Below are 17,921 nucleotides of genomic sequence, written 5' to 3'. Positions count from 1 at the left end.
AGCTGTAAAGCACAGTGCCAAGATACTTGAAGTTAGCTGGATAATTGTATCATTTTCACATTTATTTCATGCCATTATAAACCTATTAATAAAATTTGGATTCTGATGCTGATCAAAACCTCTTTGTGTTTTTCTGGTGTCCTAATGTCATGACACAAGACCTAGACAAGAGATCCCATCTCCACTCTCCTTTTGAGCACATGCAGAACACCCAGAAGGCTGCAATACTGAAAACATGTGACACTAATGTACACTAATGTAGGGGTATTTTTAATTAAAAAAGCTCTTAGGCATTGCTGAAAGATCCATTTTGATTTTGTCCCCCCTCATATTGACCTAAAACACCCCAGAGCTCTGTATTTATTTATACAGTACAGTTGGGAGAAAGTTCTTCTGACATTTGAGAAGCTTTAAAAAGTTAAATTGTTGATGGGAACCATTGTGAATAAAATGAGATTTTTAACTCATTTAACTCTTGAAGTAAAATCTTTCAAAGGTAAGAGGCAGAACCTTTACACTGCTGCTTTAATTACGTGGTAGTTTATTCCTGAGTGCTCTCAGTTCCCCTAATTCCTTAACATTGGTGAATACTTGCATTAATTTCTCCCCAAAGTAAGCTCTGATTCAAGAAGGCACTAAGGAACTTCATGAACTCCCTCCCCCATGACTCCAGCCAAATTCTCCCTACTTACTTGAGATGCACATATCCAAACCACCCGGAAATATTCCGTCCCCGCAATTCTGCCTGGGATCAGCGCCAGCTGAAAGCCCTGAAAATCAACCCTAATGCAAAGAACCTTTAATTTATCTAGAGCTGCTCCAACAGCCTCTCTGAGCTGTGCCAGGGGCTGTGTGTACATACGTATGCAGTAGTCGCCACTCTCGTAGTAGCCGGGGCAGCACTGCGAGCGCCGGCGGTACATCGTGCGCAGCCCCCTGCGATACGCGGTCTTGTAGCTGATCCTGCAGCACGAGACACAAAACCGTGGGACACTATTGAAAATCGATGCCTACTGCTGCAATGATATTTGTGTTAAATTATAGTAAGGCTAGCATTCAATAATTATTTTCAAATGCATGAAAGCCTTTTGATAATAAACGCCACAATAAGGGAGGAATCAATACTTGTTTTGAAGCTTGAAATATGACTCGTGTTATGAGCACAGTGCTCATGACAGTCACTGGAGCTCTTCCTGGGGCAGCTGCTGTCTTAAAACATTTTCCCAGTCCTGCTGCAAGGGCAAGGACTTTCTTCAAGAATAAATGATTTATTTTTGCACATCAGCAAGGTCAGATCTCATCAGTGGAAGGAACAGAGACCACTGTGTCAGCTGCTACACAAAGCCTTACCACAGTGGCAACTGCTTTCAATACACAGCTTGAGAAGTTAACCCCAAGTAATTTTTTCCTGCTTGCTAACCAAGGCACCCATACCTTGCAAAGTGTCATTATAGTCCCAGTTCAGTATTTAAAGCCTGGTTTCCCCACCACAATACTGTAGTCCACAGAAATTAAAAGGTATTTAGCATTCTGAAGCACTCCTACATTTATTCACAGCATTAGCAAGGATAGCACCTTAGAAGGGTAATATTTAACTGCATATTTAACAGCAAACACTTCAAAACAGCTTTGCTAGTTTATGGAAATTACCTCAATAGAACGAAATCTATTGTCCCTCATGTTGGATAAACTGATCGAATTTACTCTGCTGCATTCCAATCTATACAATATTCCAGAAAGCTCTGCAGCTCTGTTCACTTCCAAACTCTGTAACTCAGGAGCTAAAAAGCCAAGTGCCACAGTCCCACTGGGATGGTGCTGAACAGCCAACTTGCAACTGAATTCATGAGAGTTGAGATTAAAAAAGGCTTCTAAAACCCCCTTGAAAGTTTGTGAATATTAGTGGATATTTATTAGGATACTTGGAAGCAGAATGAATATAACAGAAATATCCTCCAGCCTGGGAAAAAATTAACTCTTTGGTACAAGTTTTCATTCAGTCCTAGAAATGGACCCATCTTCATTTTACCTGATTTTTAGTGCAGATTTGGGTGCACTAATTCTAACACAGATCCATTTCTAATTATCACTAGCCCTCAAATGCCTGATTATTCAGAATTTAGGAGGGGCATGGACTTCCTTTTACAAACCTGGACATGCACCAGTCACTTGGAAAAGGGAGGTGGTCATGTGTGGTCAGAGAATAGACACTTCCAATCCCACGGCAGGGCCAGTGGAATGATACATTCTCCTGGATGGCTTCATGAGGGACTGACTATCACTTATCTCACCCAAACTTCAGGCAAACATCTCTGTATTTCTATTCAATGCCCTGGAATTCCAAACACACATCTTTGCATTGGAGCACCACATACTTTTGGATAAACAAGAGGTGTGTGAGGAGATGAAAAGGCAGCAGGAAGCTGAGGTTTCTGAGGATGAGCTCTTACCTGTGTCTGGTGCACTTGAACCAGTTGAGGATGTCTGTGCATCGTGTGTAGTAGATCTGGTCAAAGGGGTGAGCGTAAGATTCCTGCACGGTCACGGCGTAGCTGAGGGGGGACAAGGAAAGAGGTGAGAGGCTGTGAAAAGCTGCAGTTCCCTGTATCTGCTGCTTGTGGGACTCCAGTATGAAACATATTTACATCAAGAATCTTAGAAACTTTGGGCATTAGCAAAGAGCAGAAAAGGGCTTCCTTCTGCTAGACGTCTTCCTGAAAAGTTTGGAAATGTTTGGCTTCATGATACAGACGTAGAGATATCACTGTGAGAAATAAACCATTCTCTTTTAGGAAAAAAACCAAATATTACTAAAATTAATGGAAATTTAGAAGGTGAAAAGTCAATGAATATGGGCAAAACCTGGGCAATTTGGTGAGAAATCACAGAGCTCCAGCAATAGCAAGAACTGAGAAATCCTCCCAAAACTTAGCCATGCAAACCACTTAGCCATGCAACAGGTTCTATGTTCGTTATTGTTTGGGCCTCTCACGTGATACAAGAACCCAAATCTCATGCTGGGGTCAGTGGTGGCAGAGCACTGGCTCACAGCAGGTGTGTGCAGTGCTCAAGGGACTCTTCTCTCAGGTGCTGATCTGGACACAGGCCCCACTTTATCAGACCTACAACATCACAAATCACCCAAGGCAGGTCAAGACCCAGGAATTAGATCCTCTAGGTCACTCATTATATGGATTGTCTTAATTCTGCAGCTGATTTCCCTCTCATCAGCAGGACTGCAGATGTGATTAAGCCCTGGGAGATTGCACTCACAAGGCAGTACCAAGATATTTACTTGGAGGGGCTGACTGGCTTGAAATCGAAGATTGGGCTGTTCCTGCCCTGCTTGTCGTGTCCCTTCTCGACAAGCCAAGGTTCCCCTGGATGCTGCTTTGCCCTCTGTCACTGTTTGCTGGGTTTGACAATAATGTTTTTACTTCTGCTAATGCCAAAATATAAAATATTTACATTGCTCATTATTTTAATGTAAGACAGTAACACTTGCAAATCTCAATTATTATTTTATGATCCCGTTTATTATCCAGCAATAGCCCTAACAATCTTTTCCCTTTGATTTATTAACATCTAACTAACAAAGTCATCTTGGTCAGTACAACCAATCAATTTTGGTATTTAATTTTTGTTTCTCCTTGATTGGGTCTCTAGGTTGCTGACTTTCTTCAGACAAAATCAATATTTTATTCCTGTGCTCTGAATGCACTTCCAGCACGCAGACTGCAAAATCCTTTTCCTGTACAGTTTTTGCTTTGCTGTTGTATTGTCTACAAAGTGTTAATTCTCTAATTAAGGCCTCAAAACATAGTCATTAAATATGATTCTATTTTTACCTTTGTTAAGGGGTGTATTTTGCTGAAGTGTACAGCAATTCAGATTTGTGTGGAATTGAACCGGAGAACAGAACTGGAAATTTAGCAAGTTAAACTGAGAAGTACAGGACCTCTAGCCTCTGCAAACAGCCCCTGTGTGAGTGTGAGCCCCATCAAAGGCTGTGGGTTTCTCTGTGCTCACAGGAACTGGCCTGCTCAGATCCACTTTTAGGACCAGGACACTGGAACAACAGAGAGAACAAGAAATTCCAGGGCCTTTCATGTTCAGTGCTTTCGTTCACTCTTTGATGCCGACACGAATTTGGCAGGAAGAGCCCCGAAGTTCAGGCTAGACAAAAACAGCCAGGATGCTGCAGCAGGAAGGGCTTCAAACTTTCTTGCTGGACAAGAAGCAGAAAAAAGCAGGACAGAACAAGGCCAGCATTTCTGTGGGTCTCTCCATGATGGATGCAAACACTTCAGTGCATTCCTGCTGCTCAGACTCTGGAGGAGCTTTCCAAAGGGCACAGGGGGATGTGGTCAATAGCTGCAGCCTTAGAACCAATTCCTTGGGATGATCCAAACCCTCCAAGGCACTCCAAAGTACTATTTCTGTAAAGCAGATCTCTTTTCTGACACATGGTGATATTTAGCTTACTATGGCTCTCAGCTTGCCCTCTAAATGTAAAAATATGAAATGGATGACAAAAAAATTAAAATTGGCAGGTTACACATTACCTTTCCCAGTGACTACAAACATTGGGATCATCTGGATTTAGGGACACAGTAGTTTTGAGCAGAAAAGTCAGAATAAGTCCTCTTAGAATCCACTGGAACAGCACATGTGCCACCATTGTTGTAGCTAGAGAAGGAGAAGAAAGTAGAGCCATTAGAGACAGTTTTGGAGAAACTATCCATCTAGGCCTTTTCCTCCTTACTTTTGTGCACATCCAAATACTGTGGAGCTATTCAGAAACTGAAATACTTGAAAAAGCAATCAACTAAACAGTAAAATGCTTTAAAAGTTCAAATCCATTCTAAAAGGAATTTATACATTTAAACCTAATAAAAGCAATGAATTTGATGATTAAGCCACCCAAGATATTGATAGCCCAAATGATTCTTCCAAAGAACATTTCTGATACTGATTATTTTTATGACAGGTTGTCTGCACTGACAAATAAATCACTGAGGTATTAAAGCAATCTATTCTTCCATCAGCCTACAGGCAAGTGGAAGAATACCCAAATGCCCCCTTTGATTTATTTAAATGGGGTTTACAGGTGTCAATATGGGCTGGATATGAGACTCGTGCTTATGGCATGATGGAAGGAAAATCAATGCACTCCTCAAGCCCTGGATGGGGAACCACTGAGAATTACAGAGGTCAGTGCATTGGGGCACATTACAGAGAACACTGAACATGAAATAAAAATATTTTCATTGCAGCTGCAAAGAGGTTGTACAAAATTCACTGGGTGTGGTCTCTTCATCACCTTCCTGTTCATCTGTTAAATGTACTGACTTACATCTGCTTGGGGCTTTGGAACCAAAGTTGTGGTGTTGGCCTAGAAGTCTCCAATGATAGTCAAAAATTCAAAACAGATAGAAAATAAAATTGCTTTTTTTGTGACAGCATTAGAGGTGTTAATCTGCAAAACATTAAGTCAGGAAAAAGTATTTTTAAATATCCATTTCAGGCATTTACACGGACACATAATTCACCATTCAAATCAGAAGTCCTAGAAATTATTCCTGGCAACAAGATTGCCCTAAAAATAGATTGAGTCTTCATATAATCATCAAAAAAACACATGGCTCATTGCCTCAGGGTCCAGAACAGCAAAGGGATGTTAAGAGGTTTGCTCTGCAGGGCCCTGATATACAGCCCAGCATAAAGAAGCCATCACAAGGCAGAATGAAGAGCCAGGAAACTGCTCAGAAATTACCTCCTGACCCAGAGCCTTCTTAGCCAGTTCAAGGACACCCACTGCCTTTAGTGGATTCAAGTCAAAATCCCAATGGGAGCAATAGCTCATCTTTTAAATTATTCCTAGAGCACTGCTAAACCCAAAGATAGGTCTTAAGCCATGTAAGTCATATTAATGTTAATTAACGTGATTTAATGCTAATGTTCTTCATGAAATGGTTTTAAGTCAAGGAGTGACCATTTTTTACCTGTGGGCTTTTCCAAAGTCCCACAGCAACAATGCAAAAGCTCAGTCAGGAAATCCAGAGGGCTGACAAGGCGAGGATGTATTTATGGAAAAGCCACTGCCCGCCCCTGTCCTGGGCAACTGCGTGTCCATGGAGGAAAAGACTCTGCAGGGGCTGAGCTGCCAAAAGGCCCAAGGTTCCAAAAGTCAGAGCTGTGGGAGAGCAGAGCTGAACATTCCCTGAGCACGGCACGGACAATGGATATGAACAACCCAAGGATGAGGCTGCACAAACTGGCAGCCCTTTAACACAAATCCCTCCTAAAAATGCCTTTATTTGTGACACTGGGCAGCACTGCAATAATGCCAAAGCAAGGGGATAATTGTCTTGGCACTGTATTTCCAGGTTGTGATTTACCCTCCTTCTTCATCCTCTGCACCTTTGGTAGAGGGCAGGGCTGAGCAAGTGGGGCTAAAGGAAAGCTCCTTCTGATGGGCAGGTGTGGGCAAAGCTGCTCCAGGAAATGCAAATCTCCAGAGAGAGCTTACATCTAAACATAGTTCTGTGCTCAGCTCGTTAACTTCTGGAGAACATCAACAGCCTGGGTCTGTGCTACATTAATTACAGGCAGCCTGACTTTAAATCAGTAATTTATTGCCTGCATTTGCTTTCCATCAGTTATCAGGAACTGAAAAGTAAATAATAATTAATTCAAGCTAGAAATCAAACTTCTCCCTCACTCCAATTTTTTCTCCTTTGGTACCAACTAAAGCCAGTGCCCTTGAGTTCAGGAGAAAGCAAACTTTCAAGAGATTTGCTTAGAATACACCAGATGCTAAGAAAGAGGCTCTTAAGATCACTCATTCTTGCTGAAAATTACCCATTCTTTATATTGAATTTTATATATCCTTTATATTAAACTACTCCCTACAAAATAAAAACAAATGAGAATAGAGCCCTACTGCCTCACTCACTCTAAAGAGAATGAGGTCTAAAGCAGCCCCATATTTGAATTCTGTAGTTCTCAGAGACCTCAATTTGTTCTTAAGAAAATGATGCCTCAGTTTAGTTTTTAAATCAAACAAATGTCATAGAATTATTTATAAGCCCTAATAGCATCCAGAATATTTTTTGCCACGTATTAGAAAGAGGTTCCAAACTGTTTTCTAAAATTTATTGCTAATGCTCTATTATTATCAGTTTGTGAGGGAGTTGCTTTGTGTCATTAATTTCCTAACTTTGTAAGTCAGATCGAAGATCAGAACCATCCACTCCCCAAATCCAGCAGAACCTCATTCATCTCAAGTGTCTCTTTTTGTAACTCAAATGAAATATTTCACTTTGATCACTGTTAATAGAAAAGCCCTCGCACCAAAATGGAATGGTTGCTATTAAAGGAGTCAGAATAAAACTCTAAAAATAGGAGCACACATATTAAAAACCAATATCAAAAAAGAATCCAGTAATGACATCCAATGCTGGGCTTTCAGCTTTCACTGCTCACCACAGCACAGAGGAAATTCCTGTCTCAAATTCAGTTTTTGGGGCAGGTTCTCCAAGAAGGCAGAACCAGCCTTGAGGGGGACAATGCGTGTAACTTCATTAAAGCTACAGCCAAATTATTCCAACATTTCCAGTGTCTGCCACTCTCCCAGGACAGGCAGCCTGGGGGGCTGAACACCAAAATAAATTACACAAAGGTTGTCTGTGCAATCCCCACATGGACTCTGAACTTTTTGTCTCTCCAGGCCTGATGTTTCCTTTCAGAAGTGAAAGAAGTCAATTTAGGTAAAATTTTGCAAGAGTCTTTCAATCCAAAGGACAACCAGATGGTTTTCACAAGTGTCTCACTCTGTTCATCGTAACTGATGAGGTACCTGCTACTCCTTAGGCCATTTTCTCCTTTCTGAAAAATTTCACTATTTCACCTACAGTATAGATACAAGCCAGCGGTTCCATCACAAAAGAAAGGAAAGCTCCAAATCCTAGCTACAGAAAATCTAGTAGGTGGCAAATCATTCATTTATTTGTCTGTGGAGTCTCTTTACAAAAAACCTTCTTTGAGGAAACTGTGCTGGTGTTTGCAAAGAGACCTCGAGATGCAGATGATCCTTTAAAGTTCATGAACATCAGAGTGTGGAAAAAGCAGGTCTGATACTCTGCTGCAGCAGTACCCCTGAGGGTAGGACCTACCTGCAAAGAAAATAAGACCTCAAAGAATCCTTGCTGGGTGAAATAAATATCCTATAAAGCTTTTCCTAGACATTGAGGACTTGGTTTTGGTAACATTCTTGTGAAAAAAGACCAGTGTGTACTTTAAATGGTCGAGGGGAAAAAAAAGAAACCCAAAAACTACAGGTTCAATTTCTCCTCTGCTTCCTTGGCTGACAGGCTAGAAAATCTAACTAAAAATGACCATTGGAGACTTTCCTGTTCAGGGCCTGAAGTGGTGAAACATTTCATTTTGACATCTCTGTCATAAAATATTTCATAACATGACTTTGACATGAAATTCAAAGAGAATTTCCAGTCCATGACAGAGTTCTAAATTGAATGTTTTTCCCTCAATTTGGGATGAAGTGAGCTCTAAACCAAGCAAAAAAAACCCCTAATTTTATGTCTAGCTGTAAGCAGAGGTGCTTTTCAGTAGCATACACCTTTCTTAAATCCTTCCGTACTTTTGAAGATCATAAAGTTGAAATGTTTATGCAGTCAGTTAACCTAGGCTGAATTTTCCCCACAAATTTCCAAGTGACTCATTTAGCAAAGAGCCATGTTAAAAAGTCTTACCTTAAAGTGCTAAAAATTCCCAGTGGATCCTGTTTTTACAGATCCCCAGCACATGGAGACACAGGGCACATCAACGGGAGAGTGGGAGAAAGCTCTTGGGAAGCCACTTGGCCCTGTGAGCAATCAGGAAAACCAGAAAACTGGGTCAGAGGAAATGTGTTTGGGGGTGTAGAAACATATCAAGGCAGAAATGGGACAAAACAGTCAAAATAATTAGATAACAGAACATAATTGTGCTATTTCAGACCAATCCCACTATCCTGCTTTCAGGCAAGAGCAGGGAACTTGGAAAGAGTGGAAGAACACGGGGGATGTAACACATCCCTCTTGCACCCTCCCAGCCTCCAGAAATTTGTTTCCTGTCATTTCCTACCTATTTTTGTTCCCATGTAGACTTTTCCTTCTTTAATATCCTAACAAGAAAGTCCAGTTTCTTTCAGGAAGTTTGATGTGAGACCTTGCACAACCTTCTGGAAATCTAACTGCACCTTCTTGATGCTCACGTTTCCTTTGAAGAGCTTTTACAGGTTAAAAAGGCTTTACAAAGCCATGTTGATTCTTCAAAAATGTATTACACGCATCAAGATAAATAATTCTGTTCTTAACTCTGGTTTCTCCCAAACAGGAAAATGAGGTGTGCCAAAATAAAAATTGGTCCTAGTATGTGTGGGAGCAATTGAGGAAAATGCAAGAGAGTGGTTGAGCCAGGAAACAAAAAGTTGGATTTCACTGGAGAAGCATTAAAGTGACGGAGTGTTTGCTGATTACACTATTTTAGTCTCTAAGTAGTAGCAAGCTTCCAACAAGCTGCCCTTGGTGGCATTCCTTCTTCTCATCCCATCTGAAATTTTCATGATAGTTTAGGCAAGGGATCATTTAAACACACACTTCATTTGGCTCCACATCAGATTTTGTTCGAAACAAGCTGTTATGAAAGCTAAATGAGGCCATGAGTTTCAAAACTGATCAGGTTTTTTTGGATGCCTCCATTTATGATTAATAACTTGAGATACCATGAAAGGACTGGATAATTTGCAGAGCTCAGGATACCTGCTCAGAACAGCTTGTTTTAATCTGGGCAGTCAAGAACAAATCCATTCAACCTCACCAGTCACCTCCAAAAATTGTTGTCATGACCAACAGAAATATTGCCTGTGACAGGTTGTGGTTTTGTTTGTTTTTTAATGAAAATTTAAAGCTGTTTTAAACAGATAAACACTTCCAGGAAGGATCAGGTACTGCATACAAAAGCACTGACAATGTGATTCTTATCATCTGAGCACAGAGAAATTCAGGTGATGGAAGAAGTAGCAGAAACAAGCAGACTGTGCCCTGGGCTGCTGTGTTCCCTCTGCTGGCACCTTGCACGATTAATGCAGGAGACAGGAGACAAGAATTAACATGTAATTAACATGACTTGGGAAATGAAAGAACAAACACAAAAGTCTGAGATTTTCACAGTTTATGGGGAAATCCTGCATCCCGAGTCCTGTGTGCTCAGTCCCACAGTCATCACCTCTGCTGCACCTTCCTGTGAAGTGGGTGCTGTTCAGTGCCAACAAAGGAACCAATTCCATTTCCAAGATCTCATTTTAGAGGCTCTATTTTAAAGCCTGAATAAACACACCAGGGTCATTGCTGCAGTGCCCTCATGGCTCTCCCTTGTACTCTCTGAACCACAGTTGCTCAGTTTTCCAAAACTGGGTTGGGGGGCTGATTCCAATGGGATCTGAACATCCAAAACTCTTAAGTTGCTTAAAATTTCTAAGCTCTAAAATACATCAGTGTGAGTTGTGCTTGTTAGAGAGAACATTGTTACAGTTCCAGGGATAACTTATGGAGTCTGCAGATCTGCTTCAGTGCTAACGCTTTTCAGAGCTGACTTCTGGAGTCATCAGGAGCTTGGCCACAGCTAAGTGAGAATAAATAATGAAGTAAGTGCTGCTTAATCTATCAAATGTTATTTTTGGAAGCTCAAGATTGTTCCTTCAGTGCTCTCAGAGGAAAACTGGGTCAAAATACCACAAAGATGTGTCAGAGGCAAGGAATCTGGGCGATTACTTCAGTTATGGCTAATGAAACATGTTTATCAAGACAAAGGTTGCTGGATGTGTCTGTGTCTCTGCTTGAATCCCACTGGCAAAGGTTCCAGGCCTGACACTGGCTTAGCAGAGTGGGCTGGGCTGAGGTGGCTCAAACTCCCCCCAGGTTCTGCATCCAGTGTTTTCCATCGGAGCCCACACACAGCACTGGGCTCTGGAACTTCAGGTGGAATTAAGGACATGCGAGCTCTCAAAGCCTCAGTATCTTCCCCAGGGGAACAGGAGTGGCCAGCCTGCCAGGTGCTTTGAAAATAAGCTTGTTACAAACTGAGAAGTGTTAATACACTGAAGCAACAATGTGCAAACATGTTTGGCATTGCCCATCCGCTCCCTGAGATTATTACCAGCATACGAGGAGGTGCAGACTGGATTTTGTCAGTTCTTACACAAACTCCACCAACACTTGTGCAAAGCACAACTACCCATCCAAAAAGCTATTATTCACTACAATGCTAAACTTATTTTTCCTAAATAATTGAACAGTTAATCAATAGTCCAGCAGAAATATAATGAAAATATTGCATTAACAACACCTAAAACCACTGCTGAACCAGTGCCCAAATTCACATAATTGCTGGCTCCTTTTCAGAAAGGTCAGCTTGGAAAAAGACTTTCTGTGATTTTCTGCCCATAATTTTGTACTTGTAAACTCGACTACCAGTGTAAAACTGGAAGCCAGCCCTTTGAACATTTGGCCCTTGAAGTTATCAATCCAAACTCAAGCCCACTGAAATGTTTGTGCCCCTGGTAGTGCCTAAGCCTGAGCTGTCCTTCCAAGCCCTGCCAGGGACAGGGGCTGACCTTCCACTGGCACTTTCTGCCCAAAGCAGCTTGGTGCTGGAAGGCTACGAAGGCAAAACCCTGGGCCCTGAAGGATTTCACCACTGACATTGTCCTGCAGGCTGGAGACCCTCCTGGGGCAGCTTTCTCTGAACCCTCTCCACTAAAACATGGGAAACAAGGAAAGTCAGGAAGAGGCACTTTGTGCCTTTGGCTGCTCCCTGAGAGCCGCAGCAGGGATGGCAGGAAGGGCCAGGCTCGGTGTCCTCTCCACTGCTCCCAGAAATCTCATTTAGTGGAATGTTAAAGCTGCTGGAATCTGTGTGGGGAGCCACACTGGCTCCTGATTGAACAGTGTATTTATATTCCCTGTGCCATGCCTTTTCAGAGGAGCCTCCACAGACATTCCATCAGGAGAGAAAGTGTCTGACACTCATCAAAAAGCTCATCACTGAGAAGCCAAATGAGCTTGAATTGAGCTCACACTCAGCCACCCACCCAGCCCATGTGCAAGATGGCAAACAATTACAGCATATGCCTCCTGAGACACTTAGAGCAACAAAGGCCTCCAATCCCCAGAACACCCAGGAGAAATAAAGCCACCTGAGCGTTACAGCCATGCCCAGATGAGGAATAATGTTTCTAAATATTTAGTTTAAACACCTCCACTATTTATTCCAACAGACTTTTTTACAGCATTTAAAGAGTGCACATAAAGTTGACCTGAAAATCAGAGTAAAAAGCAATAAAATGAAAGGATGTTCAATAGACACACTATGAAATAAATTAACTGTGATCTGTGAAAGTCAGAAAATAAAAAAAGCAGTTTGAAAATGTAAAATATCCTTTACGGTTATATATTTTTAAAAATTACTTCTATTTGTCAAGAACAATTGACCCTTTCTTTTTGTCTTCATTTTTCTCAGAGGAAAATAAAATGAAACAAACAGCAAAAAAGTCCCAAGTACAGTGAACAGCTGAGCCAGGGACAAATTAAGTAACACAGATTGATGGCTGCTGATCTACAGTAGTGCCATCACATCCCAATGCTACAGCTCATATTTTAAAGATCCATCTCTTCTTTTCCAGAAACAGTGCAGTATTTATGGGAGAAGGCTGGTTTGCAAGCCTTGGAGCTGCACTGTAAATCCAGATTCAGTTTTTCCAATTTGGCTTTCAAGTTGGTGAATTCCTTGGACTTTTGAGGTACCAATCCAACTAAAACAAAACCAAACACTGGAATAAAATGAACACTGAAGCAAAACATGTATTTTTTTTTAAATGCTGCAGACAGGGAAAAGCTTTTTATCTTCAGTATCTTCAGCAGGCAGAAAGGAAATAATGTTTGCTACCTCTGCATCTCCACCTTTACTGACCCCACTGGTCCAACAGCACATTATCCTCAGCTCTTCTCCTGGGGCTTTTCCCAGAGCTTTATTTTCCCTGGAATTCCCTTCTACAGCAGCATACAGGTTTCTTCCTCCTGCATTCCATTCCCCTCTCAGCCTCTTGAAACCTTAATCTAAGAGTTTTTAATTTCATTGCTATTAAAGACATTGATATCCCAGACAGAACATAACTTTTTCTGTGCATGTCTGGTAGGTATAAGATAAACGTTCAATCAATTTTTAGATTTCTAATGGCTTAAGAATTAGAGTGGCCACGTAAAAACTGCCAATTTTACTTGAAATACAAGAGGTTTCCTCAGAAGCTGCAATAATCCTTTGTGCTTTCCTGTGTTTCTTACAGACACATCTGGAACACTGTCAATACTGGAGGATTGATATTTGGTTCAATCAAAGCCTCAGGTTGGAGGTTCACAAAATTTACCTGGTTTTCAGAGCATGCACAAATCTGTGAGAGTCAGGCTGGTTACTCAGATGCCTGGCTATAAACTGCCAGATTCAGGCATCCAACATGGAAAACAGGCTGAACAGATGTGCCCTTTGCTAGGACACAGAGCTGATGCCACGGAGAAGGCGTGAGAGGAAGATCTTTGCAATCCCTGCTGGATTCCACTGTGAACCAGGCAAGGGGAGTGCGGGGCATCAAGGGCTGCATCTGGGCTGGGGAAAGTCACTGCAAGAAGCAAAATATCTCTGCAATCCAGACTTAAACTTGGATCTCTCAAGCACCCAGCACTGAGGGAGGCCCTCAGGCTACACCACCACAGAGGCCCCGGATCACTCCCAGTGCAGCAGCTGCACCTTCACTGAGAGGGGTCTCAGTGGGTTGAGATGGGCAAGAACAGCAGCTGCAAATGCTCTCTGATAACAGCCAGGTCCTACAACTCTGTGTCTGCTTTCTCCTCTGTGAGCCCAAAACTCCCAGCAGATCTAAACAGTCCTCCAAAATCTCCTCACCTTTCCGGGAACCATCACAGACCTTGTTAGAGCAGTAACTGCAGAGATAAACGAGAACATGACCCCAGCCTTATTTAATTTTACATCACTATGCAAAGCTCTCGACTCTGCTGTCTCCATGACCTACTTTATCTATTGTTTATTTATTTTTTTCTTTTTCCAGGAAACTCTTCATTAGGGATAAAAGCACCTGGCTTACAGTAACAGGGCACTGTGCTAAATGTCTGTCAAAAAGTCAAGGGAGGAACACTCATAAACACATCAGAAAGAGCAAACCCACAGAGAACTGCAGGATTGCAAGGGAGTATCTTAGCTGGAAGAAAGGCAAAGAAGATGCACGAGCCAAAGTCTCTACTGGTGTAAATGGCTGAAGTCCACTGAGTTCACTGTGCCAGTTTGAATCTGGGGAGAATTTGGATGTGCCAGCTCAGTCCAATGCAGATGGCACTGGAGCTACTCAGGTTAGAGCCAGAGTCTTTTTGCTGGCAGGAAAACAGGAGCTGGGAAAACCACTACGGACAAAACCAGACCTGAACAACTGGTGCGTGCAACTGCCTTGGCTTCCTCTTCCCCCTCTTCCTAAATTTGACACTAAAGGCTTATTTAACAGTTTTGAGAAAAAAGATTATTGAAAATTATAAAAGAGAGAGTTTATGGGGAAATTTTAAGACTTAATCTCCTTCATTTTCAGATGTACTAATTAAGTTTTTTTCCTATCAGGTAAGACAAGCACAGTTTTCTCTCTGTGTTCTTTTCACATGTACCATCTGCTGAGTCCTCTTACTGAGCCCTCTCCAGAGCTCGCTATCAGCTCCACTGCTCTCAGATGACCAAGGACAGCACTTCATTACCAGCCCTTTATCAATCTCTCTGCAGAGGCCAAAAAATCAGAGCTTAAAATTGCTTATATTACTTTGAACTTTGTGTAAAGTTTAACAGAGCTCACTGTGTGTTGAGGTTCTCTGAGCAAACCTCACTTATCCTGCTAACCAACCAAACCCAAGTCCTCCTCTCCACAAAGTGGGCACACCAGGTGCTGTCTGGCAGGAAACTGGGAGCTCCTCATTTTCCTCTCCCATCAGATACCAGCCTCAGCACAGTCAGGAAAAAAACACAAGCCTTGAGACTTTTGGTTTTGTTAGCACCACACTCATGGAAAACTTATATTTGTAAGTGTGAGCTGATGTTGATGTCCCTTGCAGAGCACAGCAGTAATGAAGGGTTTCTAAGCTCCCCACAGATCATCCCCCTCCTTCCCCCTGCTCCACTTCTTTAGGTACATGCCATGAGTCCTGTTTCCCTCTTCAGCCATTTTTTCTGACCATCGACTTCTAGGTGTTGTTATCTCACACACTACTGTCCAAAACCCCTCTGGAGCATTCCACTTAGGATTTTATGGGAACTCCTTCCCAGATCAACAGCCACTTGCCACATCCCCTTCACAGACATCACTACAGGCAATTGTATCTCTATTTATTTAAACTTCAACCCAACTCACTTGGTCTCCAAGGGAACCTGTGCAGTTTCCATGCTCTTAGCTATGAATTCCAGCACCTACTGGGACTCCAGGAGTGCCATGAGCTGCAGGGTAAAGGGTCAAGACTGTGTAATTTAGTGATCCCTCCTTTGCCACAGAACAAACGAGTTTTCTCTGTGCATGAAAATGTTTGAGTGGAAGCAGGACAGGTGATTGTAAACTCTCTTCTGGCCACTTGCTGGAACCTCAGTAGCCTGCACACCACTCTTGTGTCTTACCACCTTTTCCTCCTCCTTCCTTCTTCCATGGCATTGCTTCCTTTCATGGAATTCTTTTCTTCACATATGGAGAAGCTAAACTCCAGCTCATCTCCTCCTAACTCAACTCTTTCCACGATTTACTGCTGCTAGAGCTGGGCACAAAGCTGGAGATATTTAACAGCTGTGCATGAGCCAGAGAAATCACTGTCCAATTAAAAAATTGCCACAAGGGGTAAATAGAAAAACACAACACCAAAACACCTGAATAAATCCTTGATTACTAGTTTATAACCTGGCCTATTCAAAGAATAGCTCCTTACATTGATTTTTGAGGAATGTGCTGTTAATACACCTTGAAATATCCTTTGGGTTTTCTACCAAGTGGAAAAGACACTGCAGTGTGTGCTCCTCATCTGCTGAGGAACGGAACTCCTCATCCTCTGCCAAAGCAGACTCAGGCACAAACAGATGCAGGGATAGGATGTGTTTTGCTCGTCTGTTTATTTGTTTAAGCTTGGAGCTCACCCACCAGCCCAGACATTCATTTCTCAGCCTGTTTCAATTCTTTGATTTGCTAACTAGGAAATCAAACAGAAGGTGGGAGTAGGAATGAGTAGGTGGGAACCGGAGCAGTCAGAAGTTGTTAGAATGTTATTCTAAGACCTTAAAAATCTGAAAATCGGAAGCTGATTTTTTAAAATTACAGTTAACTTCTCATTTTTCAGACACCTTTTTTTTTTCAGAATACTGACTCTGACCAAGACTTTCATCTCTCTGTAAGTTATTCCTCTGAAGGATTTAGTCAAAATCTTTTAACACCCCAATGAAAATAGGCACAAAAGGGTCAGCTGGAGTCTGGATAGTGGTTTAGCTCTAAAAGATGCTCAAACTTCACAATCTAAACAAAATATTTACTAGTAATATCTCACCTTATTATCATGAATTGAGAGTAAATTGAAATTTCATGCAACTGAATAGGCTAATCACATACAGACACACATACTTTAAAATCTAGGCTTTTCATGTTCTTAAGTATAAGCAATTAAGGGTAAGAGTAACGTTTCATAATTATGTTATTGATCTCAATTCCTTTCAATTTTCCTATGAAAGCACTAAACTTATATAAGACACATCTGAGGTTGCTCCTGTTTCTCAGATCCACATTTGTTCTAATCAAATATTCACCTCATGGCTTGTTTTGGGTTTGGTTTTTTTCTCTGTTTCTGCCTTCACATGAAATAAAAATTTGAAAAGTCTGAATGTATCATTAACTTTGAAAAAAATGCTAAAAACTCACTTAAAAACCAAAAAAAAAAAAAGTCACAGGGAGCTATGGGAAATTCTGTCTTAGGCTGGCCTACTAATTAAAATCAACTATGCCACATTATTTCCACTGTTCAAAAGTATCCGCCTACAGATCTAAAATCTTTTCCGAATGATTAAAATCAGGAGTAAAAAACCCCAAATCTCTTCCCTCTTTCATGTGGAGCCACACAGAACACACTTTTGCAGCTTTCAGAGTCCATTAAAGCATCACCTTTGAAAACAGATGCACAAGCAGGCCCAGGAGTGATTTATGCGAGCGGGAGGCTCAGGACTGCCAGCGACTCCTCATGTTCAAAGCACCCCCAGCAGGCTCAGCAAGGTCCACTTTGGATCACTTGTAATGAGGATTCTTCAGACCAGAAAATCAATAATATAATTAGTAAATGGTATGTTATTTCTCAGAATCTTGCTGCAGCTTATCCTCCTTTGATCAAGCCGAGTTGACTGGTAATGACGTTTAATATTAATTAATGAAAATGCATGTGATAAAAAGTTCTTTGGAGAATTATCTAATTATGTACCACAAAAAATGAAGTCTGTGATTTATGTTTAGACCAATGACTACTGTTTAGGCCACTCTGAGAAGACATTGGGGTTATGAGTTATCATTAGCTCTGCTTTCTCCTGCCTGTCAGAGGCACTTAGAGCAGATGAGCCATGTCATTAATGAGCTTTGTCTCATTTACAATGCCAAGGGCTGCAGGTAAATCCTTCCTCAGCTCTGGGACAGCACCTACAGAATATTTGATGAAATTCACTTCTCTTTTGACAATGGATGATTGACAGCAAACCATCACGACTGAAGGTACTGACAAAATAAATAACTGTGGAGATTAAGC

General features: G+C 41.6%; 1 protein-coding gene across 9 annotated transcripts in view; it reads right to left on the bottom strand.

The window, feature by feature from the left end:
• Positions 1-17,921, bottom strand: part of MEGF11 (multiple EGF like domains 11) — a 273,843-nt gene that overhangs the window by 192,229 nt on the left and 63,693 nt on the right. For all 9 annotated transcript variants that reach the window (XR_011003600.1, XR_011003601.1, XM_068203530.1 and 6 more), the window contains 4 exons: positions 8,775-8,887; positions 4,566-4,689; positions 2,451-2,552; positions 863-963 (listed from right to left, as the gene is read on the bottom strand). Coding sequence is in view for 7 of the 9 variants with exons in the window: in XM_068203530.1 (XP_068059631.1) it covers positions 863-963; positions 2,451-2,552; positions 4,566-4,681 (319 nt within the window). In the remaining 2 variants the exon portion in view is untranslated. The remainder of the gene's footprint in view (positions 1-862; positions 964-2,450; positions 2,553-4,565; positions 4,690-8,774; positions 8,888-17,921) is intronic.

This window comes from Anomalospiza imberbis, chromosome 13 (genome assembly GCF_031753505.1).
Source record: "Anomalospiza imberbis isolate Cuckoo-Finch-1a 21T00152 chromosome 13, ASM3175350v1, whole genome shotgun sequence".
In the NCBI taxonomy this organism is placed as follows: domain Eukaryota; kingdom Metazoa; phylum Chordata; class Aves; order Passeriformes; family Viduidae; genus Anomalospiza; species Anomalospiza imberbis.
This window is presented reverse-complemented; position numbering and strand designations above follow the sequence as displayed.